General features: G+C 45.4%; 1 protein-coding gene across 1 annotated transcript in view; it reads left to right on the top strand.

Moving 5' to 3' along the window:
• Positions 1-2,239: 2,239 nt before the first annotated feature.
• Positions 2,240-23,851, top strand: part of ptch2 (patched 2) — a gene marked incomplete at its 5' end in the record, with an annotated part of 28,740 nt that continues 7,128 nt past the window's right edge. Inside the window, 19 exons of the mRNA XM_080464319.1 lie at positions 2,240-2,386; positions 2,844-2,894; positions 3,634-3,826; positions 13,029-13,218; positions 13,344-13,413; positions 13,509-13,600; positions 15,707-15,815; positions 15,961-16,047; positions 16,155-16,276; positions 17,237-17,384; positions 18,812-18,943; positions 19,603-19,758; positions 19,906-19,998; positions 20,096-20,221; positions 21,141-21,528; positions 21,640-22,164; positions 22,701-22,843; positions 23,136-23,316; positions 23,402-23,682. Of these exons, the coding sequence (XP_080320445.1) occupies positions 2,240-2,386; positions 2,844-2,894; positions 3,634-3,826; positions 13,029-13,218; positions 13,344-13,413; positions 13,509-13,600; positions 15,707-15,815; positions 15,961-16,047; positions 16,155-16,276; positions 17,237-17,384; positions 18,812-18,943; positions 19,603-19,758; positions 19,906-19,998; positions 20,096-20,221; positions 21,141-21,528; positions 21,640-22,164; positions 22,701-22,843; positions 23,136-23,316; positions 23,402-23,682 (3,234 nt within the window). The remainder of the gene's footprint in view (positions 2,387-2,843; positions 2,895-3,633; positions 3,827-13,028; positions 13,219-13,343; positions 13,414-13,508; positions 13,601-15,706; positions 15,816-15,960; positions 16,048-16,154; positions 16,277-17,236; positions 17,385-18,811; positions 18,944-19,602; positions 19,759-19,905; positions 19,999-20,095; positions 20,222-21,140; positions 21,529-21,639; positions 22,165-22,700; positions 22,844-23,135; positions 23,317-23,401; positions 23,683-23,851) is intronic.

Here is a 23,851-nt window from a genome sequence, read left to right as displayed (position 1 = left end):
TGGGTGTTTTTAATATGAAATCAGAGTCGGTAGATATTTTTCACCTAAAATCTCAGAAAATATCGACATACTTTTTAGAGCCTTGGACAAATCTGAAATGACCCTGTCTGGACTGTGTGCATGTATGTAAGAAAGTACATTTGTATAATTAGTTGTTTTATTCTTTTTTGTCCTTATCTTTTCTCTCTTTAGTTTAACTCCAAGTGATTGAGGCAGGTGTGCCTACTTCTACCTACCTCCTTTTCTAGCTCCTCTTTCATCAGGTTTGTTTATTGTTTCTCCTTCTAATTTCTAATGGGTTAGATTTTGGTTGATATCGTTCTTTATCCATACATTTTTTTTGAGGGCTGAACCGAAGAGGTTGAAGTTATAAAACAGATTTCAACTGAATCAAAAATTCGGCTTTCTAAAGCTCATACATAATTCCCACCCTCAACATATCTCCAGAATCTTCCAAATCGCCATGTGGGCTTAATATTTACGACATGGAAACAGTGATGATGGGTATAACTGCTCATTCAACCTGCACCTACTTGACTGTCACGACCCCGATGAGCGGATAGCGCCGCCACTTATGTTGAAACTGCTTTAGCTTCAAATTGTTTTACAGTCACCCAGAGGGGCCTCGGATTAACACCAGCCACCTGACAAATGTTCCACACAGCAGCACAGGTGGGTGTTTAGGCAGAGTGTAATCTGGTTAAGTGTTTGTTCTTCACCCCCATACAGTCATGAGTGGGGCCAGTGAGGGGCAAACCACCAAAACTTCTTTCAAACCTATTTTTACAAGATTTCTTTCTTTCTTTCTTTCTTTCTTTCTTTCCTTCTTTTCTTCTTTCTTTCTTCAGAACTACTTTCTGAACTCATGAAATCATGCATGACAAGACATGGAAACTTTCCAAAAGTCTCCCCTGTAAGATAAGGCTGCCACACTTGAACCAGGCTGTGCCAAGGTGTTGATGAAAAAGATGCACATGGAGAGTAATTCCCCTCCCTGTCTTTTATTTTTCTTCTTTTTTTTTTTTCTTTTTCGGGGGATCGTTTTACTGGAGTGAGAGGTTGTATTTTCTGGGGTGTAAGAAGGCCTATCAACCTGCTTTGAGAAGCTTTTGGTGCAAGAGGTGAGGTTACAGCTGTTAGTGCTAAAAAACCCACACACTCTCTCTCGCACAGCTGCTTATAACAGACTGCACTCACAGCAAAGACCTGAGAGGGTAAAAATGTCATCTTTGGGTGTTCTGTAACAAATGTGAGGCTCAGAAACCTCCTGGAACACGAGATGCCCCGGCGCGATAAGAAAAGTGTTGAAAGATCTGTAATTCCCACATACAAAAAAAGAGCGGAATCACATGTTTACATTCTTGGCTGAAAAGCTGAATTAACTTTTTTTCTTTTTCTCTCGCTGATCGGGTTGTTGATGAAATGGGGAGAGAGAAAAAAGCTGAAAACTGTTGACTGTTTTATCAATAGATGGCATGTGCGATTGCTGCTACACACTGGAGGGGCCAGGCCACTGGGAATAATGTTCAGAGAGCAAGTGCGCGCGTGTGCGTAAACTGCGTGCGTCATGTGCGCTTGTGCGTGCGCGGCTTTGCAGAGTTTATTGAAAGAGTTCCTCTCTCTCTCTCCCTCTCTCTCCCCCCTCCTCCTCCCTCCCTCCCTCCCTCCCTCTCTCCTCCTCCTCCTCCTCCTCCCTCCAGCCCAGGCAGCAGCAGCCTGGGTGGTCCCCCTCTCTCTCCACTTTGGTGAGCTGTTGCTTAGCAGCTAATAATAGGCGATGTTTGCAAAGTAATTTGCCTCTTCCTTGGCCAATGGGAGCCGGAGCACTTTTCCATCAAACCTCCCTTTTCAGGATTTGCCGAGAGGCGAACTTCTCTAAATGTTACCGCTACAGGATCGGAGTTAGACTTGACACGGACGGCTCAGACATCGGCTACTACTACTACTACTACTACAACTCCTACTACTATTACTACTACTACTCCGCCAGCCACCGCTCCTCTCTGAGACGTCGTTTCACGAACTATCTGGACGAATGAAGACTGAAGGATCTATACGGATTTCGGCGCATAATGTTGGGATGGAGTTTCGAGACTTGTTTGGCTCCGAGGAAGACTAGAAACGCTTCTTGTGATCTGTCGCCGGCGGTGCTGCTGGATGCGCTCCACGTCTATGTTGGATTATTGTTCGTGAACTCGCACCGTTTTTGCGTCGCCTCGCACTCTCTCCTCTCTGGACCATGGCCTCGGATCGCGGGGTCCCGGGGGCCGGCGTCTTTGGAGATTTACCCCCGAGCTATACGCGCTCCCAGCCGCCAGCGAACCCGGACCTGCTCCGGAGACCCAGCTACTGCCACGCCGCTTTCGCACTTAAACAGATCTCAAAGGTGATAATAGCACGCTCGTAGTCAGTGGTGGATATCCTCGATCAGGGCAGCTTCTATTCAGCCGCTAAATGTGATTGGAACGTGCGCCAGGGCGAGCGTTGTTTTTGTTTGTTTTTTGTTTTGTTTTTTTGTTTTAACCCACCCTCGTTATTTTTGTGGCGTTTTGAGGACGCATGTGGGAGAAACAGACAGGGGGTCCGGGGACCACCAGAGCTCAGACAGAGAAATCAGCATAAATGTGTAAACACAAAAATAGAAACTGTCACAAGAGCTGTGGGGCTTTTAGTTATAATCACCCCAGCTTGCGTGTCATTTTGGAGAACCCTCTGAAGTGACAACAACAGAACAGTAGTCCTCTTATTTCACTTTTCATTCATTTTTGTTGTTAAAGCGACCGTGAGGGTTTGTTCCCATCTCCCCAGCCCGTGCTTGTGCGTGTTTTCTTGGCTTTGTGCAGCCTGCGGAGAGCGCACTGGCCCGGGGTCTGTTTGGAAATGCGGTGGGTCCTGTAAAGGAATTCACTGATTGAGTTTGATCTGACAAAGCATCTTTGGACCGCCCGGATGCTTGGACGTGTTTCAGCACTGCTGAGAGAAACCACAACACCAGAGCAATGGCTTCTGCAGCAGTGACATTTGTAACTCTGGGGACCTGTGTGGTGATTAACGCTAAACTAAAGTTGCGCTAAAAACTTTAGGATAAAGTACAAGCAGACTGGTGCAATTAGTTTTCTTCACAATTCGAATGTTAATCCATCCTGATAAGGCAGATGTGGAAATTACACGGGCAAATTTCCATTCCATCTAAAGTCAAAGCCACAATTTATACAGACAGACGTGTTTAACTCAAATCAATTTTCATTGTTAAATTCAACTTTATCCAAAGTTGTGCTTGGTTTTGTTTGTTTCCCCCTGCAACTTGTCAACTAAAATGTAAGCGAACTAGTCCCAAAACTAATCCAAATCTTGAAGGACTTGTGATCTGTTTTAAATGTTTGTGTCCACAAGACATCGAAGCATATTGAAAGTCAAAAAGTGTGATCTTGACTTCAACGAGTACTCCCTCTGACATGTCTTCCTTTCTGTCACAGCACCCCTCTGAAAGGGTTGACATCAAGACATGCAACTTTGTCATTTTAGACGTTTTTAGCAATCATGCCTTAACAGTCAATCAATAATAATAATGATGATGATGATGATAATAATGCTGCTGTCATTTTGTCGCCCTCCCTCCTGCTTCAAATCCAGGGTAAGGCGGTAGGTCAAAAGGCTCCTCTGTGGATCCGGGCAAGGTTCCAGGCCTTCCTGTTCTCTCTGGGCTGCCACATCCAGAGGCACTGTGGGAAGGTCCTCTTTATTGGACTCTTAGTATTCGGAGCTCTGTCTGTGGGACTTCGGGTGGCAGCCATCGAAACAAACATCGAGCAACTTTGGGTGGAAGGTGAGTTTGAGACGCCTCCTATCTGATGAAAGCATGTGACTGAGGTGTGTGTGTGTGTGTGTGTGTGTGTGTGTGTGTGTGTGTGTGTGTGTGTGTGTGTGTGTGTGTGTGTGTGTGTGTGTGTGTGTGTGTGTGTGTGTGTGTGTGTGTGTGTGTGTGTGTGTGTGTGTGAAGGCGTTGTGACTGATTTCCCTGCTCATTCAGCTCGCTTGTGGACTTTTCAGTTGAAAGATGGTTAACCTGCATGCGTTTGCCTCCGGGTTTGACTGGAGTTTGAATGACCATAGTGGCTGGAAGATTCAGGGTGGTCATGTTAGTGTCGTCTATGTGCCGTAGGAGGGCACTAGGTGTTCAGTGACTGACAGACTGGCTTGTCCGGCTCAAATCTTGACGAGAGAGGCAATAAAAGCCGAGGATTTGTGGGAAGCTGCTTTGGATGTTTTCATTTTAAAGACTGTTTAAAATTAGAATTAGGGCACCTTCACAGTTTTCACACAGCATTAGCACTTTAGAGTTGGACTCCAAGTTTGAGATAACAGTTCAGAAACTGGTTCAACTTCAGCAAGTTGGTTTTTTTTTTATTATTCTAACTGACTTCATATTGTATCTTCACCCTGCTAAGAAATATTTGTGGTTTGCACATTTGTTTGAGTTCCTCCAAGGACAACTGCAATGAAGAAACACATATCCTTAGGTTTCAAACATGAAAATGAAAGTCACACTTAAATGTATTTTTCCCGGTTTTCAGCTGTGCTGGCTTCTTCTCGCTCACTGAATGTGTTGTATCTTGCAATAATCTTTGTTCGCGTGTGTGAATTCCCTGAGAAATCCTTACCTGAGAAACACATTTATGACACTCCCTCTCCTGCTCCTGTCACACACATTTGCTCCTGTCTGCTTATGTGACACCTCCACATCGCTTCATATGACAGCGATCAGCCTTTTCCCTTCTCTCGTTTTAGATTTTTTTGGGGGGTTATCTGTACACTTTCAGGGGCAGAGGCAGCTTTATTTGGTTTTTCACACTGGCCGAATTCCTTTTAAACCCCCAGGCTTTCAGTGATCCCCGCAGCAGATGGACTGTGTGAATGGTTAGCCATCTTTGAGGGCCCTGACCCCTCCCCCCCTCGACTCCCTGTGTGGTCCCTAACTATTCTTGGATTCCATTCAACAAGAGGCAAGCAGGCAGGCAGGCAAGCAGGCACCACCTCCCTACCCCCTCCCTCCCTCCCTCCCTCCCTTCTCTCCTCCCCACAAGAAGAGAAAATATAAGTGAATGCAGCTGAAGTTTACCCACCTGTTTTGCACGCTCTAAAAGCGCCACAGCAGTTGGTGAATATAAACAGACTCTATAGGGTTTTTTAAGCCCACCATGTCACTAGAGGACAGGAACAGGCGGCTCCCACAGGACCTGTGTGGAGGTGTCGGAGGAATCCCACTCCGCTGGTGTCGGGAGAAGTGCTAGGAGGCAGGAATTCAAATAAATTTGTCTATCAGGCACAATCATTAAGAGGAAAAACGTCTCCATAAGTGAAGACACTCATATTATTAGCGCCGGATTGGACGGGGGAAAAAAACTCAGTTCTCAACAAAACCAATGAACAAGAGCTCACATTTCCACTGTGTCCTTTTCTTTGGTTTCCTTCTGGTTAGTGTATAAGCTTTAGGATTACCTCTTGAGCTAATTGGCCAAGCCATCTCTTAAAGGAGATGTTTAGATGTTTGTGTGCCAGTTGTTTTGCTGCGGGATTCAGAGAGTTGAACCGGGGGGTTGAAAAGGAATGCTGTGCCTTTAAGAGGCCGTGGCCATGTTTCTAAAGTTTCTGCCTGCCTTGTTTCCACCAATAGCCCATTGACAAAGCTGCTAGGGCCTCAATGGAGAGTAAAGTGGTTCGGTAACAAGGAGAGGTTAGTTCTCCTTCTGTCTCTCTCTCACACACACACAAACACAGAAGCACACACACACACACACACACACACACACACACACACACACACACACACACACACACTCTCTCTCTCTCTCTGAACCAGCCAGAGTACAAGGAGCAGGAATTATATGCTCACTAAAAAGACAGCTGATTTCATATTGAAGGGATTTAAAATTAAACCTCACATCAGTCTCCAGGATTTATTTCACAGATTTTTATCTCTGTGCTTTAACTTTAAATATATTTCACGTGTTGTTTGAACATTGCAAGTGATTTCCTTTCGGAATAGCTCATCCAGATTACAGCATAAACAAAACTTTTTTTCCACTTGACTCCTAATTTGTTCGGGGGGGTGAAAGCTGCCAATTGACACCGTATGTGTTAACACACCAGCTCAAAGCTGCACGTCAACGTGTGTGTGTGTGTGTGTGTGCGTGCGTGCGTGCGTGCGTGCGTGCGTGCGTGCGTGCGTGCGTGCGTGCGTGCGTGCGCATGTGAATGTGTTAAGAGCATATGCTTCCCATCATATATTCATAGTAGAAGCTGCCCCTGGTGTTTTCACACATATACAAACACACACTTGTCATCTTTGTCACCTTCAGCGTGCACAACCCGCCGGGTTCTGCCCGTCTGAAGTTCCTGAGTGTGTTCCCGTCTGTCCGCCTCTGCTTTTTGTGTGTGTGTGTGTGTTTATATTTCTACCTGTCTCTCTGCCTGCTCTGTGAAGTCAGGCCACCAGGGCTTTTTTAATTGCTTCCTCCCGCCTACAAGACCAAAACACCGTGAAGCAGAGCACAGCAGTGAAGTCAGTGTCTAGAAACAGAGAGGAAGAGTGGAAAATTTTACTTTTTTTTCTCTTTGTGTGCATGCATTCCTTTCTACGCAAACATACCTCTGTAATCTGTCTTCATTCATATATCATTTTACTCAAAGATTCTTGTCCATTTGTAATGTGGATGAGCAGTTTAGGATCATCAGTCCCCACACCTGTGTAGGTGAGAATAAAAGACACAGTATCAGGGTGTTTAGTCTGACATGGGGATTAAGAACTATTTCAGGCTTACTGCTCTTTCCAGGAGAGATTGTCAGACACAGGTCACCCATCAAATTACCTCGGTAGTTTTTTTTGGATGTAGCCTGTGGGATGACACTAGATATATAACACTGCACAGACAGGTGTGTTGCAGGTGTGTTTTTAAATCAAACAAAACTTGTGCAATCTCAGTTTTACTGGGTTTCTGTAAAGTTTGCACACTGTTTGGATTATATTTTCCCATACCTGCTTACATGTAAGACTGTGACTCAATCTGCATTGTCCTCAAGCAGAAAAGGGAAAGATAATAAAAACTGAGGTGCAGGAAGAAAACAGGGACGGGGGGGGGTAAACTAAGGGGGTTGGGGCAGGAACAGGGTGGAAGGTTTATGGCTTACTCACACTTTATTTGTTGTTGTTTTTCCTGTCTCACTTGAACAAACATCAAGTGTGAGGCTGTCTCGTTCACAGTTTTATTTCACCCAAAAATCTTGCGAAAGAGACCGTTTTTATGGGAGCCATTGCTTTCGTAGACATGAAATATTAACGTGATTATGTGAAGCTCATGGTTTCATGTTTGCAGTGAGTTTGGGACGTTCTTTTATTCTGTGTTTGAATTCAATTGTAGCTCAGGTTATTCACTTTTTTTCTTTAATAAAAGAGAGGGGGAAAAACAAAGTCGCCTCTGCTTTAAAATGGTTGTGTTCTTTGGGATATTAACTAAACTCATCTTTCTTGGCAGAGTTTAGGTGAGCCTTGACATTCATGTATACAGACTCAAGCTGTCCAAATATGAGTAAAATGAGACCGGGCTTGTCTGGGTAGCAGTCGCACCATATGTCCCATTATAAGGCCCATGGAGAAAGAGAGAAGTGTGGACTGCGCTTTGTGCATGTGATATTGTACAATCATACACAATATGAAGAGACAAAGAGATAGCTTGATTAAATGAGTAAGAAAATGTCCGTCTTGATAAAAAAAAAATAAAAAAAAACACCTCAGAGTTTGCGCAAATGAGCACACGTGGGTATTTTGGTGTTTGGAGCAGTTTCTCTAAACAAACCTCAGAGCAGCGCAGCAGGTAAATGCTATAATTCATTGGAGTGCACACAGCGCCCCAGTTCAGACAGAGAAAGGGAGCTCTATGAGGCATTATTGGAGGTGAATAGTGCGCAGTGGTGCCCCAGCTAGATAAATAAACTCCCAGCGTTCAGGGCCCAGGACCTCACTGGTAGAGAGAACAAACAAGACCAGAGTCAACCTGGGTCACTTCTAAATGTTTATTTCACCCCCATCCCTCCATCCTTCAGTCCAAGTCTACATCATTCCATCCCCTCTCTCTCTCTCTCTCTCTCTCTCTCTCTCTCTCTCGCTCTCTCTCTCGCTCTCTCTCTCCCCCTCTCTCTCTCTCTCTCTGCATCCCCTTCAACACACACGCTCTTCAACAGACAGACCAAGACCACCCCCCAACAAATAAACACACTGAGCAGCTACAGATACATGTGCATATGACAGACACATGGCTTTGGCTTTAGTTATCCAGGAGACACGAGGACTGTGCTCTACCTCTCCTTTTAAAGTATGATTTTCTTTCATTTTATTTCCATGTATTTAGATCACATGTGTAAGTTGCATTGACATGCTGTGGCGACCTATGTTAAAGGCAGCAGCCAAATGGACACATTTACATTGATTACATGTCTTCAGATTGTCATTTTGGTGTCAAAGCATTCATCAAAACAGGCTTTCAGGCAGTTTGCTACAGTGAATGTAGGATCTTCCTAAAAAGGCTTCAATGCAATTGAAAATGGGATAATAAAAACCCAATCACTATAGTCTGGCACCCTTTCTCCTCTCATTGAAGAGCAACCTTTGTCTCCCAGACTGGCAAAATAAAGCGACACCAGTCACCTTAGAGTTTGCACCATTTGCCTCTGCTTTTACACCATGAAAGTATTAAAAAAAAAAAAAAAAAAGAGGTGAAGGAGATGGAGATGAAGAGAGAGACTGAACATTTTCTTCGTACTTGGGAGGGGAGGGGGGGAGAAATGGTTCTTGGACTCAATAAATTCATTTCTCATCTGAATGAGACCAGCAATGTGGAAAAATTTTGCTTTTCAGGCAGGGATGAATGTATGTTTCAACCACACATTAAGCAGTATTAGCGGTCAGTGGAGTGTCTAATGTGACTATTTTTCACAGTGGCCAACACTGCCCATGATTAGCATAATTAGCAGAGGCAAGCCTATACATATGGAAATAGAAACTGCCTAAATGCCAACCCTGGTGGAAATTTATGTGTGGTGGCTAACACCACTGGCACATCTGAAAAGAGTGTAAGTGAAACTGATTTTTCATGTTGTTTTTGCTGTTTTATACAGTTTTCACGGTGCCATCTCAGCGTGGCTGTTATTCTGTGATAGCAGAGGTGCAGGATTCTGTGTTTTTCTGCACTGGTGTGGCATTATTTCCCACCATTATACAGTCCTGATAAACAGATACACTGTATTTCTATAGGTGAGATAGCAAAGTGCCAGCTTCTCTTTCTTGTCCCCTGCATCAACCCTCCCACAGCCGAGTCTGGCATTGTTTTACAGGCTGGGAAAGTTTTGGTCCATTTGCTTTTGTCGTGAAAAAAGAAAAGTTCCTCTTTATTTTTTTTCTCCTGTTTGTTGGGAAACATCTGAAAGAAATTGAAGGGTTGAATGACAAAAGGGTGTGCATTCAATCTGGAGCTGCGCTGAAGGGTTGTATGGAGGAATGGCCCATCTGCTGGGGGGCAGCCCGCTTTATGCGGTGCCCTGGCTAGGGAATGCCATAGGGCAGGGCTGGGCTGAGGACCCAAAGTGGGGCATAGTAGTCTTGATTCTAGAGGGTCCACATGTGACAAAAGGTTGTTTTTGGTTTTTTTAATGGATACCAAACCAAGAGAAGGAATTTCCCATTTAGCTCGTGTGATGAAAATCAAAAGAACTAATGGATCTTTATGGTGAATAAAATGGTTGAGAGAATAAGGTAGATAGCAGATGTACAATGCCAGCTCTGTTTTTCCTATTGTTGGTATTTCATGATGGCCAAACCCAATTAGTTTTTTTTAAAAATCCCTTTTTGTGGAAATCAGCTTTGGATTTTATCTCATATTTTCAAGCTGCTTAAATCAGACAGGAAAAAAAGAAAACACCCAATGCACTACACAGCATAGCAAATAAAAGCATACATGTCACTTTCAGCCCTCTTCGTCTTGAGTCTTCCTCCATAGCAGCGTGGGGCCTTTCAGAGGCCTCCTAATCCAGCTAATCTACCACACTGAACTTTGAAGGCGGCCTGGTCTGACCTAGCGTGGCCTGGAACTGGGACTAGGCCTGTAAACTACGTAGTTAGAATAGAATAGAATAGAATAGAATAGAATAGAATAGATTAGAATAGAAACATAACTCTTGGTGGTCTTGGCTTACTGTAGCCCAGATGGGAAAAGCCGCACATATTTCACTGGCTGGAGTGATTCTGGGTGTTCGCCTTTTGGGGACAGAGGGTCAGGTGGGGAGGAAATGTCTGAGGTTGGTGGAGACAGGGTCCTGTGTTCACACCAGTGTACACACTCCCACCCACACACTCTTACAGGTACACCTATACACGGATCCATGCAAACGTTATATTTAGACAAGCATGGCCGTGCAACCATGCCAGCGTGTGTCGTGACATTTTCTCATGCTGTCTTACGTTTCCTGATCGGAAATTTTTACATATGTTCAACCAAAACAATGTCTACTTGGATTTACGTTACAGTTGCCATCACCTGCATTCAATTTTACAGTTTTTGATCACGTTCCCAAGCAAACTCTTAATATCTTGAGTTTCAGAATTGCTCATGTAATAACGTTCCCAGTCACGGGGGTGTTAAAACCGCCAAAGTTTCCACACTCAAAGGCGCTTTCTTCCTTGGGTGGGAAAATTTCCGGGAACTGTCTCTTTAAGGCTGTGTGGCGCACAGGCTAAGTGGAGGGAGAGGGTAGTGGAAGTGACTGGAAAAAAAAAAAGAGTCAGAAAGTGTCAGGAAGAGGAAAATAGCAAGAAAAAGGAAGATAAAACAAGGAGATGGAGTGAGAGAAGTAGAAAAAGAAAGCTTCCTTATGGAGAGAGCCGTGAAGAGAGCAGGAGACGAAGTGAGCCAGAGTGGTTGTGGAGCTTGGAGTTGGGCTGTTGGGGCCAGACCAGGGGTTGAGGAGAGAGGCGAGAAAGAGAGGGAGAGAGAGAGAGAGAGAGAGAGAGAGAGAGAGAGAGAGAGAGAGAGAGAGAGAGAGAGAGAGGAGAGTAAGGACCGGCTGCCTGGGTGGTCCAGATGGGAGGAACGAGACACAAATAGCTATAATTTACTTCAGGAGGCCTGTAATTACAGAGCCAGAGTCTCTCCGAGCCACCCAGTTCCTGTTGGGATCAAAACCCCACGCTGCAGAGGTTAACATACGAAATGTCAAAAAAGGTTTAACAGATGTCAAAGAGGTCCAGAAGCGGAAAGGGCTCCATTTTGTAGTAGTCTTTTTTGATTGGAAATCTGTGTGGGAAGGAAACTAAGTGGTGTCGAGGGGAACTGTACTTCTAATCACTGTTTTAACACCAAGTCTGATTCTTTTTCCAGGTGAAAGTGTGTCAGGCTTTCTTCATTTTCTCAGCCTGAACAGTCTCTAACAGTCCTAATGAGATCACTTAGCATGTCTGCATTTTTTTTTTTTCGGCCTTCTTTTTGGAATAAAACTTGCATTTATACATTAACATCCATTTTTCCTGCATGTCCAGATGTGTCAAATAATAACATTTCTTTGTGATGCACTCAGCCAGACACCATTGACAGAAAATAAACAGAGCGACCTGATATTCTCAAGCCCCTGCGAATGTAATTAAAGCCTTGAGAGCAAAGTCTAGAAATATTGGACTGTGTCTCCAAGGCCCAGAGTTCTAACCTGATCTCACACTTTCGCGGCGTAGGCTCAATAGTTTGTTTTTTCTTTTCTCCCCATCAATTATAGGAGCCTGTTCCAAGCTGGGGGAGGTGCAGGGAGAGAGCGAGAGAGAGAGAGAGGCAGAGAGAGAGAGAGAAAGTGAGAGGGGTTAAATGAAGCAGAGAAATAGATGCTTAGAGACTGATTGCAGCGCAGTGAAAGAGTGATGAAAATGAATGAAGAAGGTGGTCGCCCTTGTTTTCAAACTTCCCCCACCTCTCTCTCCCTCTGTCTCCCTCTTTCTCTCTCTCTCTATCTCTCTCTCGCTCTCTCTCTGAGGTTGTCATGTAGTGGGACAGCAAGAGGGGCAGACGGCCCTCTGTGATCCAGCGCGGCATGTTTCATGTCCACTTGGCACCGGCACAGATCCCCCCGGCTGGCAAACTCTTTTCAGGGCAACCTCCTGTAATTAGGGGACTGGGGTCTACCACACAGCACAACATAGCTCTCTCTCTGTCTCTCTCTGTCTCTCTCTCTCTCTCTCTCTCTCTCTCTCTCTCTCTCTCTCTCTCTCTCTCTCTCTCTCTCTCTCTAGTCTTTCCTGCCCTTCACAACCTCCCACATCTATATTTCTTCCTCCACAAAGATAATCCAGTTTATTCTCCTCAAAACACTGACGACTTTCATCTGCTGTGTTTTGTTATCTCTTCTCTTCTCTTCTCTTCTCTTCTCTTCTCTTCTCTTCTCTTCTCTTCTCTTCTCTTCTCTTCTCTTCTCTTCTCTTCTCTTTTCTCCTCTCCTCTCCTCTCCTCTCCTCTCCTCTCCTCTCCTCTCCTCTCCTCTCCTCTCCTCTTCCCCGGACACTGAGTCCAAAGATGAAAGGTAGATAAAAACCTTTTTAATAAGTCACAACCGTTGTCGGTACACATCGTCTGCCCTCTGCAAAGCAGTGGAGGGTTTTGGGGGCATCAGGAAGCTGGTTTGACTAACTAACAGGGCACATCTGTTTCACAGAAGGAGCCAATGAGAAGCAGTATTACTCATTTCTCTTGGCCAGACACTGGCTTGTGTGAAGTGCCTTCAAAACCAACACTGGCGAAGGCCAAGGGCGTTGGTCAACATACAGTACGTGTGTGTCTGTGTGTGTGTGTTCTTGTGCATGTGCATATGTGCGCACAAAACCTGCCGTGTTATGGTGTGTATATGCGTCAGTGTCGTTGCATGTGCACTGAAGGAAATCCATCTATCTCACGTTGCCTGAACTCACCTTTCTTTTTTGGTTTCTCTTCTTGGTTTCGTAGCTGGAAGTCGGGTGAGCACAGAGCTTCACTACACCAGGGAGAAGCAGGGCGAGGAGTCAGTCTTTACCTCACAGATGCTTATCCAGACACCCAAAGAAGAGGGCACAGATATTCTTACCCAGGAGGCTTTGCTGGTTCACATGGAAGCTGCCCTGTCGGCCAGCAAGGTGCAAGTGTCGCTATTTGGAAAGTAAGTCAACTAACAACAGGATCTTGTTTGAAGATGTTCTGCTGCTGTGCTTGTAGCTGTATTAAAAGTTCTCTCTCTCTCTCTCTTTCTCTCTCTCTCTCTCTCTCTCTCTCTCTCTCTCATAGATCATGGGATCTTAATAAAATATGCTATAAATCAGGAGTTCCTATAATAGAAAATGTTATGATTGAAAGGGTAAGTTGATAAAGACACACACCTTATTAATCTCAGTGGTTATTTCTCTATGACGAGATGTTTAATCATTGCTCTTTTCTGTTTCCTGATCCCAGATGATTGACAAGCTATTCCCCTGTATGATAATCACCCCATTGGACTGTTTTTGGGAAGGGGCCAAACTACAGGGAGGCTCTGCATATTTACCGTAAGTGTTGGAATAATCACCCCTCATCATTTTTTTTTTTTTTTAACCTTTCATAGACAGCCTTGGTCCTCCTTATGCTGTCATTGCTTCCATCTGATCTTACTACAGCTTTTGGAGTGCTCCATAACTTTTAACACATGCTGGATGGAGACATACAGTTGGTCTTTCAGTAGTCTGTCAGTGGGTGCTGTGACTGACAGCGGCGGTCAGTAATAGAGTTCTTTAAGGGCCCGGAGAGGGCCTGAAGGGAGGGGAGGGGGGGTGTCCTGACAGAGAAATTCAAAGAGGAGAAGGTTAGAGATGGATGCAATAAGTGAGGGAGGGATGGAGAGAAAGAGAGGAGATGGCTGAGCAGCAACTGGGTGGTGGGTTGGTAGAACGGAGGGCGGGGAGGCGGCGGCGGTAGCAGCGGCGGCGGCGGTGGTGGTGGCAGGGGAGCCCTTTGGGTCAGACAATGGTAAGCATTCTTTCAGTTTACGAGTGAGTGTCCATCAGTGCAGGGGCCCCGGAGGAGGAGGAGGAGGTGGGGGGGGGTCGGCTTTGTCAGCTCACGGCTAACACTCGGCATTCTCATGGTAATGCCCCGGGCTCCCAGCTCCCAAGTTGTCCAACAAATAAAATGGGCAGTATTCAAGCCTCAAGTCCCCCGAGAAGGACAGAGAGAGGCTACAAGACAGTTAACAGTGGAGTCTGGGCGTATTTGGGCATTTGCAGATTCAACTTTTTGTTTTTTTTTTCCTCTCCTTTTTTGGGGGGGCGAACAAAGTTCTCTTGAGAAATTGAGTCACTGAAAGGGATCTCCTTTTTGTCGTCAGATGTGATATTTCAATTGAGTGCTGGGTTTATAAAAGATAGTTTAGATCATAGCAGATGTTTCTTTCCGAAGAATTTATTTGTTTATACGTCTGTCTAAGCAGTCAGCAGTATGTTGCATGACAAGCCGGCACATACAGAAACAAACACTAAAGTTTCCCATCCTCAGCATCTCCCAGTTGGCCTGTGAGAGAGAGATGGGGGTCTTTGATGATTCACACATCTGCCAAGTGTTCCTGTAATTCACACAGTCTTCAACATCTGTTGTTATTTATTAGGTGACTTTACACTAATTTTTCAAGTTGAGCTAAAGAGGACATGGAATGGACGTAGATTCAGTGTCTCTTTATTCAGAGTCAGCTTTTGCTTCAGCCCTGGTTTGAATGGTTAAAGAAAAGAGTAAATGTGTGCATTAGAAAGTGAGAGAGAGAGAGAGAGAGACAGAGAGAGACAGAGAGAGAGAGGAGAAATAAAAACTTTGGAGAACAAAAAGCAACAATCTATGAAAAAACAAAAGGGCCCAGGCTTGGTTCAGTCAAGCAAAAACTAGCCGATAAAGGAGCGTCTTTGCAACCAGAAGCGAAAGGGACCCTGGTATGTGGGAATCGGAGAGGAGCGCTCACCATTAGAGAGTCAAGATACTTTGGGACTCTTTTTGTTCTTGCTCCCTTGTCTCAATCACACACAAAAAACTGAACCCCTGTGTCTTGCAGCATCATTCCAATAATGACCGTTTGTAATATCAAGTGTCAGGTTGCAGCAGTCAATGATGGTGTAGATTGAGTCAATGTCCAGAACGATCAAAACAAGTCATTCATCCTTGGATCTCACACAGCAAATAGTGTGAAAGCCCCCCCTCCCCACCCCCACCCCCACCCCTATCCTCCTCCCATCATCCCTTACCTATTTTCCCTTCTCCGTCCACTCAATTTTTTCTCCGTCCTTATCAAGATGTTTGGGAGGCAGAGGTAATTGTTATGACTCAGTGCAGGGCAGTGAGGAATGAAAGTGAGCAGGCAGCCACCGTGCCTTTTCCCTGGGCATTGTGGCAGCGTGAAACAGGATAATAAACGCTATTTTATCCTGTATCTGCAGCGAGCCTCCTGTGTAGTCCGGCCCCAACAAAGGAGCAGGAAAGAAAACCTAACTCAAAAAGTGTTTCCTAGAGGAATGTAAAGCCATGTTTCCATCAGTTAGGAGCAGCATTATAACAGCTTTACCTCTTTAAATTCTGAAACTGTTGTCGGTCAGTTCGGGGAGGAATATCATCTGGAGTAATTCTTGGCATTTCAGGGGCATGCCTGATATCCAGTGGATGAATCTTGATCCAGTCAAGCTGATGGAGGAGCTGAGTCAGTTCACCTCACTGGAGGGGTTCAGGGAGATGTTGGACAAAGCCCAGGTGAGTCACAAAAAAAGCACATGTGATGTATTTGTTTGCCAAACAAAAAGATTTTCTTGCACGAGTAATCTCTCACTCGTCTACTTTTTTTTTTTTTTTTCTCCCATGTTTTGAGATATTCATAAGATTGTTTTTGTTTCCTCAGGTGGGACATGCGTACATGAACAGGCCATGCTTAGACCCATCAGACCCCGACTGTCCCCTCAGTGCTCCCAACAAGGAGCAAAGAGAGGTAAAAAAAAAAATAATGCAACTTAAACCTGGTTTAGAAGGTAGAAGAAAGAATGGAAAAAATGTAACAGATCTCTCCAACTATTCTTCTGCTCCTCGTCCCATCAGAGTCCCGACATTGCCGGGCGTCTCCAGGGTGGATGCCATGGCTTCAGCCGCAAGTTCATGCACTGGCAGGAGGAGCTCATCCTGGGAGGGCGGGTCAAGAACAGCCAAGATGCTCTGCTGAGGTGTGTGTACATAAAGATTTAACAGTTTGTTGTGATTTCACATGGTTCGCTTGTGACAATTGTGAGAGATTTTGATCTGAGCAGGCAGCCAGTGCACCAGTTAGCTTAAGAGCCGCCGTGACTGTGGAATCTGTGTAACCCCCAATAACTCCTCAGACACATGCTAAGAATGCCTTGTACCTAGAGGGATCAGTTTCCTGCATGACCCCGGTCCGGGATAGGCCAATTAAAGATGATTGACAACCACATAAAGCCCCCCACACGGCCACACATTTGTTGTATAAGAGACCAAAGAAGAAAGGGGGGAAAAAACTGTGGAGGGGAAAAACAGTCAAATTCACATTTATCTGAGGTCTCTTTATTAGACGATCTCCAGAGAGGTTTGCTTTTCCTACTGACTTCAGTTGGATTTAAAAGCGTGGCCAATACAAATGGAGTGACGGCATTGGGTCAGAGCCCAGATCGAGACCCACGCGGGTCCAGCGGAGCCTTGAATGAAAGAGGATTCCAGTCCCATCTGCAAGAGCCACACTTACTCGCGGATGTGATTTATGATCATTTCTTTCACATTTTGAGCGCCACTGCTGCTTGCTTGTGCTCAGCGCCAAGAAAACCTGAGGACATCTGGGATCGCAGCCGAGAGACCCACAGTCAGACTAGATAACACCTGCTTTTAGCTGTTTACATTGGCAGACGGACAGGCAGACAGGCAGACAAATCCTAGAAGAAACGGCACCTGCCTTTAGCTATTCACAGAGAGGTGTGCGCCACTGAGGTTTAAATATATATGTATGAGAACATCCAAACTTTCAAGACTCAATGATTTTTTATGTGCTAGTTATGACATAGATGATCCAGTTGAGGTTTCCACTCCACCCAACACACAATAAACCATTTTTACAGGGAGAGAGCATGATGTCTTTAAACTTACGTGTGTGTGTGTGTGTGTGTTTTTTGCAGTGCGGAGGCTCTTCAAACGATGTTTCTGCTGATGAGTCCAAAGCAGCTGTACGAGCACTTTAAAGACGACTACGAGATACACGACATCAACTGGAATGAAGAGAAGGCGACCGCCATCCTCGAGTCGTGGCAGAGGAAATTTGTTGAGGTGCAGACACTCACACATGCAAATATTAATTCATTTAAATGCACACTCTTAAAGGTAGATGCAATTTGATATATAAAAAGCATCAGTAATATTTGGTAAAAGGCTATCTTTAGGAAACAACTAGCCCACTATCAAAAACATCTAGCTGATTTGTATAAATGCTTGGAATTGCTTTAATTTGTTTAGTTTTTTTTATATGAAAAACAACTGAATACATCTAACCAATCAATATCATGCATGCAACTATGGCCCGCCCTCCCCTGTCTCCGATTGGCTGGTGCTCATTGGCACCTTTGATTGGGTTACCTACTTAAAAAGAATTACTCCAACTTCATAACTCAAAATTTTCATTACTTGACAAAAAAAACTATAATTAGGTTCAGTGTTTTAATATTTTATTTATTTGAATTCTTATCCGTGACGGTTATTATAAAGTGTTCCCAGATGTAGGGTTAGGTTGAGAAAAAAGAGAAGGCATTTCCTTGTCCACATGCAGTCTTGTTCTAACACACACGCACACGTGCGCACACACACACACACACACACACACACACACACACACACACACACACACACACACACACACACACACACCACGTAGACTTACTCCGCAGTGTCTGAATTCCATCAGTCTTCAGCTCCCTTGTAAAGTGAATCGCAGTGTGTGTGTGTTTGTGTGTGTGTGTGTGTGTGTGTGTGTGTGCGTGCGTGTGTGTGTGTGTGTGTGTGTGTGTGTGTGGTAGGCCAATCACCTCTCTCTGTCAGAGCCCTAGTTATAGGAACAAGCTGTTGCTGTGATAGCTGACACCCACCACAGTGAGAGGGTAAGCAGGGAGGAAGGGATTTAGGAAAGTATGGGACATGTGAACCTGAGCAGGGGTGGAAAACTCAAACACAAACTGACAGAGACGTTACACCTTCTCCTGACATATTCAAGAAAAGGGACAGATCACCATGTGAGGTGATGATGACTTAAAGAATACAGGTAAATAGCTTTTTCCGGGGTGCTGTGGTTCACTCATGGTGGAGCGTGGAGAGTATCCTCAGCCATGTGATCCCGTCCCTTTTCACCTTTGACCTCACAACCTCTGGCATCTGTGCTCATTACTCCTCTCTTGTCATACTTATGCACACACACACACATGCTGCCACATGTAAAAACACACTCACACATTCATACTCGCTTTCACACACATGCACATTTCAAAGCGACAGGGGCCTTTTTCCCATTTTAGAGTCCTGAAATATGGGGCTAAGGAAGAGGCTCGCTGTCTTTGCACAATGTGTGTAAGCTGTGTGCTCATTTTGTCTGTCAAGTGGGAAAGCGGGTTAGGCTGAGGTGACAAGTAACACATATTTTAGCGTATATTTCTTTCCCGAGTGTGTCACAGAGCCTTTTTGACAGGTGATTGATGTTTTTCCTGCAGGTGGTTCACCAGAGTGTCCCAGATAACTCCAGCCAGTCCATCCACGCTTTCTCGACCACCACACTGAATGACATCATGAAATCCTTCTCCGATGTCAGCGTCATCCGTGTGGCTGGAGGATATCTGCTTATGGTGAGTATATTCACAGATTCTTTATATAGAATGTGTCGTGAACATGAAAATAAAAAACACCCATCTGTTGGACACAGCAAATCACTATTTCTGATGAAAAAAAAATGCTATTCGTTACTTGAAAACAAGAAAATAATCCTCTTCTGAATACTTCTTCTGATAATAATACCATCAATATATCAAGAAACTAATCATCCCATTAGGAAATATGCAGATTGCAAAAAAATACAGTCATTTGTCTGAATTTTAGCACCAGATATTGTTGTTTGGTTCAATACATTCTCAAAAATTTGAATATGTCTGCCCTAGACCCTAGTTGTACACCACTTTGCAATTCCTGTCCAATTGCCTCCACAAACTCTTGCCAAAGTTATGTGGCGACAGTTCAAGCGATTGTTGTGCAATCGTGCACTCTGAGCGTGCATGAAAGGCAAGTTTGAGCCACTGATTATGCAGATAATCAAAGAACTTATGTAACCCCACATAGTTAAGTAAATAACAGAAGTGTGATGGCTAAATTCCCCACATAAATGTGACATTTCTCCTTTACAACACATGATATGATTGCCCTAACATTTTACTGCCAACATGAGTAAAGTGATTTGGAGAGGACCTATCTTGAACATTCTCACTAACCATGTGACGTGTCTCCACTCTAGCTGGCCTATGCCTGTGTGACGATGCTAAGATGGGATTGTGCCAAGTCCCAGGGTGCAGTGGGGCTGGCCGGGGTGCTGTTGGTGGCCCTGTCAGTGGCAGCAGGCCTGGGTCTCTGCTCGTTGCTCGGTCTCTCCTTCAACGCTGCAACCACACAGGTACAACACAGAGCAAACTACACTGCATATAAGCAGATTTGACCTTAAGCCGTGATTTGCTCTTTTTTTTAAAGCCCAGATTTTGATGTCACTCACTTGTTTATTCTGACCCTTCCTCCATCCCCATTGATGTGTTTCCCATCCCAGGTGCTTCCCTTCCTGGCACTGGGGATTGGTGTGGATGACATGTTTCTGTTGGCTCACTCCTTCACAGAAACTGGAAGTAACATCCCTTTTAAGGTGCCTTTAAAAGTCTCCTCCTGTCCTGTCATCTTTCCAATCCTCTCGGTGTGTGTCCTCTCCCCTGACGTGTGTGTGCGTTTTTTTATTTTTAAAGGAGCGAACTGGAGACTGTTTGCGTCGCACCGGCACCAGCGTGGCTCTGACTTCCATCAACAATATGCTCGCCTTCTTTATGGCAGCTCTTGTACCCATCCCTGCCTTGCGAGCGTTCTCATTGCAGGTATGTTTTGAAGACAGACACACACACGCACACGAATGCACACACTCCCACACACACACACACACACACACACACACACACACACACACACACACACACACACACACACACACACACACGTAAACAAGTAGTCCACAATTGCACACCGTGAGGCCTGAGGCTCCTTTCAAAATGAAAGAGATAACTTAAAAGAGGTGACATTTATTTAGCGCAAGAAAAGCCTTTGTTCCTCGTTTTATTGCCACTGCACCTAGAGAGCCAACATTTTTGTGTGCGTGTGTGTGTGCCTGTGTGTGCGTGTGCATAATGGGGAATAATCAGACCAAAGAGAGTGATGAAGAGACCGAGCGAGGCAGACAGTGAGAAAACGAGAGGCAGAGGGAGAGGGAGGAGTGGATCAGTATATCACTGGCCCGTCAAGGCGGTTTTCTCTGATCTGTAACTAACTGTGGGTGGTCTGAAACACACAAGCACGCACACCAATACACACACACACACACACACACACACACACACACACACACACATAGACTTGCACACACTGGAAAGCACAGAATTGAATGTCAGCTTCAGGGGCTGGGGAGAGTGGGGAGGCGGTGGAAGCACCGGTGAAGGGTGATATATATATATATATATATATATCCCGATGCCTCTTTCTCGCAGTCCTTTCTTTTGGTACTCTGTTCTTTCTCCTCTCTCACTCTCTCACTGCCTCTCTCACCTCCTGGCCCACTTAGTATTCCTGGCTGGTGATTTAGTGTAAGGTTTTTCTTTACTTACTTGGCTATGGCTTGAGACACACACACACAAAAAAAAAAAATCCAGAGTTTCTCCAGCTGGAGTTTGGTGTCTGTAATTTCACATACTGTTCTCCAACTCTTCTCACTTTGTCTTTCTTCATGTATTCCTCCCCCTCCAGGCGGCCATTGTGGTCGTGTTTAACTTTGCCATGGTGCTGCTCATCTTCCCCGCCATCCTCAGTTTGGATCTCCACCGGCGTGAGGACAAGCGCCTGGACATCCTCTGCTGCCTGTACAGTCCGTGCTCGGACCGTGTCATCCAACTCTCTCCGCACGAGTTGTCGGACGCCGGAGAACAGCCACACACGCCTACGACGGGAACTGCGCACGCGCACCAGTACACGACTGGATCGACAATCACCACCAGCACCCAAATCACCACGACGGTGCAGGCTTTCACGCAGTGTGACGCCGCTGGTCAGCACATCGTCACTATCCTGCCGCCAACGTCACAGATCTCCACCAGCCCCCCCTCCATCATTCTCTGTCCTACCTCACAAGCTCAAGGTAAATAAGTCAGATTATGCTCATAATAATTACATTACGAAAAGTGGTTTCTAAAATCAGGATTTGTTGTAACTCCTAATGCTCTGACACATCTTTCTGCTCCTCCTGCAGCTCTCTCTCCTTCCCCCACCACAATGTCTGTGCCAGACCCTTACGGATCCCAGCTCTTCACCCCCACTTCCAGCTCCACGCGGGACCTCTTGGCACAGGTGGAGGACTCCAAGTCCGGGAAGAAGTGTGTCCCGCTCCCTTTTCTGCACTGGAACCTGTCCAGCTTCGCCAGGGAGAAATATGCCCCCCTACTCCTCAAGCCCAAGAGCAAAGCTGTCGTCGTCGTCCTCTTCCTTGGCCTCCTGGGTCTCAGTCTGTACGGGACCACCATGGTGCACGATGGCCTTTACCTGACTGATATTGTGCCACGTGACACCAAGGAGTATGACTTCATTGACGCGCAGTTCAAGTATTTCTCCTTCTACAACATGTACCTGGTAACCATGGATGGATTTGATTACGCACGATCACAGAGGCTGCTGATTCAGCTGCACAATGCCTTCAACTCTGTCCGATATGTGGTCAGAGACAGCGACAACAAGCTGCCCCGCATGTGGCTGCACTACTTCCAGGACTGGCTCAGAGGTAAGAATTCAGCCTCGGTAAAGTTTTGTTGATGTGTCGTTGAAAGAAAGTTGGGTTAAATCTTACTGCCTGTCCCCTCAAGGGTTTTTTCATGGTGATGATGTCAGAATCTGGTTGAGGGTGTCACAAGTTTTTCCAGGTGTGGATTGAGCTGGTGTGAGTGTGGGGGTGTGAGAATGTGAGAAGGGTGAGTGAAAGTTCAGTCACTGTTTACCCCTATCCACCTGGGCCAAAGGGGTGGAGTGCTAGATGGGACGGGGTCGGAGGTTATCTTTGCATGTGTGCAGATGTGTATGTGTGTGTGTGTGTGTGCACGCTGAGGTGAGAATGTGTCAGAGGCCCAGTCAAGAGGAAGTAATAGCTAACAGGTCAATCAGAGCCAGCTGACCGAAAAAAAAGGATAGAAAGGGAGACTTGATATTTCACGTTTTAAGGATCACTGCCAGCGCAGACCTATTTTGCCAGATTTTTGTCATGATAAAATCAAAACATTAATAAACAGCTTGAGTGATCTTTCCTCCTCTCTGTGTGCACAGGTCTCCAGGCTGCTTTTGATGCTGATTGGCAAGAAGGCAGGATTACTGCTGACAGCTATCGTAACGGCACAGAGGACGGCGCTCTGGCATACAAGCTCCTCATCCAGACTGGCTCCAAGAAGGAGCCTTTTAACCCCAGCCAGGTATGTTAAAGAGCTGCAAGAACAAAAAGAAACAACTTTAACCCATGGAGATCTGATTCACTATAGTACACCGATCTCTGTGATTGTCTGCAGAATGTATGATGCTCCATGTAGAGCTCGATGCAGCATTAATTTGCTTTTTCTAATTTACTAAGTTTGGCATTGTGTCATCCTCTTAGCAGTTGCTTCAGCTCTTAATGGCTTAAAGCAGATCAACAGAGTTGACAGAGTGCAAGGCTTTGTGATTAAAATCCTTGTGAATAAGTACTAATTTTTGACCGTTTTTCTCCAGCTGACTTCTCGTCGGCTTGTGGATGCTGAGGGTTTGATCCCGCCGGAGGTCTTTTACATTTACCTGACAGTCTGGGTAAGTAATGACCCTCTGGGCTATGCCGCATCCCAGGCCAACTTCTACCCTCACCCCAGAGAGTGGATTCACGACAAGTATGACACGACAGGAGAAAATCTGCGCAGTGAGTGTCTCCTCTCCTACATATCAAGAGTCAATTTGCCTGGAACCAAAAACTCAGAATTGACCTTTGATACTTTCTCTTACAGTCCCAGCTGCAGAACCACTGGAGTTTGCTCAGTTCCCCTTCTACCTCAATGGCCTTCGCCAAGCCAGCGACTTTGTGGAAGCCATTGAGAGCGTGCGCGCCATCTGTGATGAGTTTAGCCGCAAGGGTGTGTTCAACTACCCTAATGGATACCCGTTCCTGTTCTGGGAGCAGTACATTGGCCTCAGACACTGGTTCCTGCTGTCCATCAGTGTGGTGCTGGCCTGCACCTTCCTGGTTTGTGCGATTCTCCTGCTCAACCCCTGGACTGCCGGCATTATTGTGAGTTATGAATCAGCTCATCATCTTAACTTCTCCATCCTTTCCATCCTTCTTTTTATTTTGACATTTCCCTCCGATGTCTTTCACCTCCTGCTACATCAAAATCATTAGCCCCGTCCTACTCCTCGTCTACTTTTCTCTTTCTTTTCGCCCTTCTCAGCATAGCTCA

This window comes from Lipophrys pholis (assembly GCF_963383615.2).
Source record: "Lipophrys pholis genome assembly, chromosome: 1".
In the NCBI taxonomy this organism is placed as follows: domain Eukaryota; kingdom Metazoa; phylum Chordata; class Actinopteri; order Blenniiformes; family Blenniidae; genus Lipophrys; species Lipophrys pholis.
The sequence above is the reverse complement of the archived record's forward strand: the minus strand, read 5'-3'. Positions and strand labels throughout refer to the sequence as shown.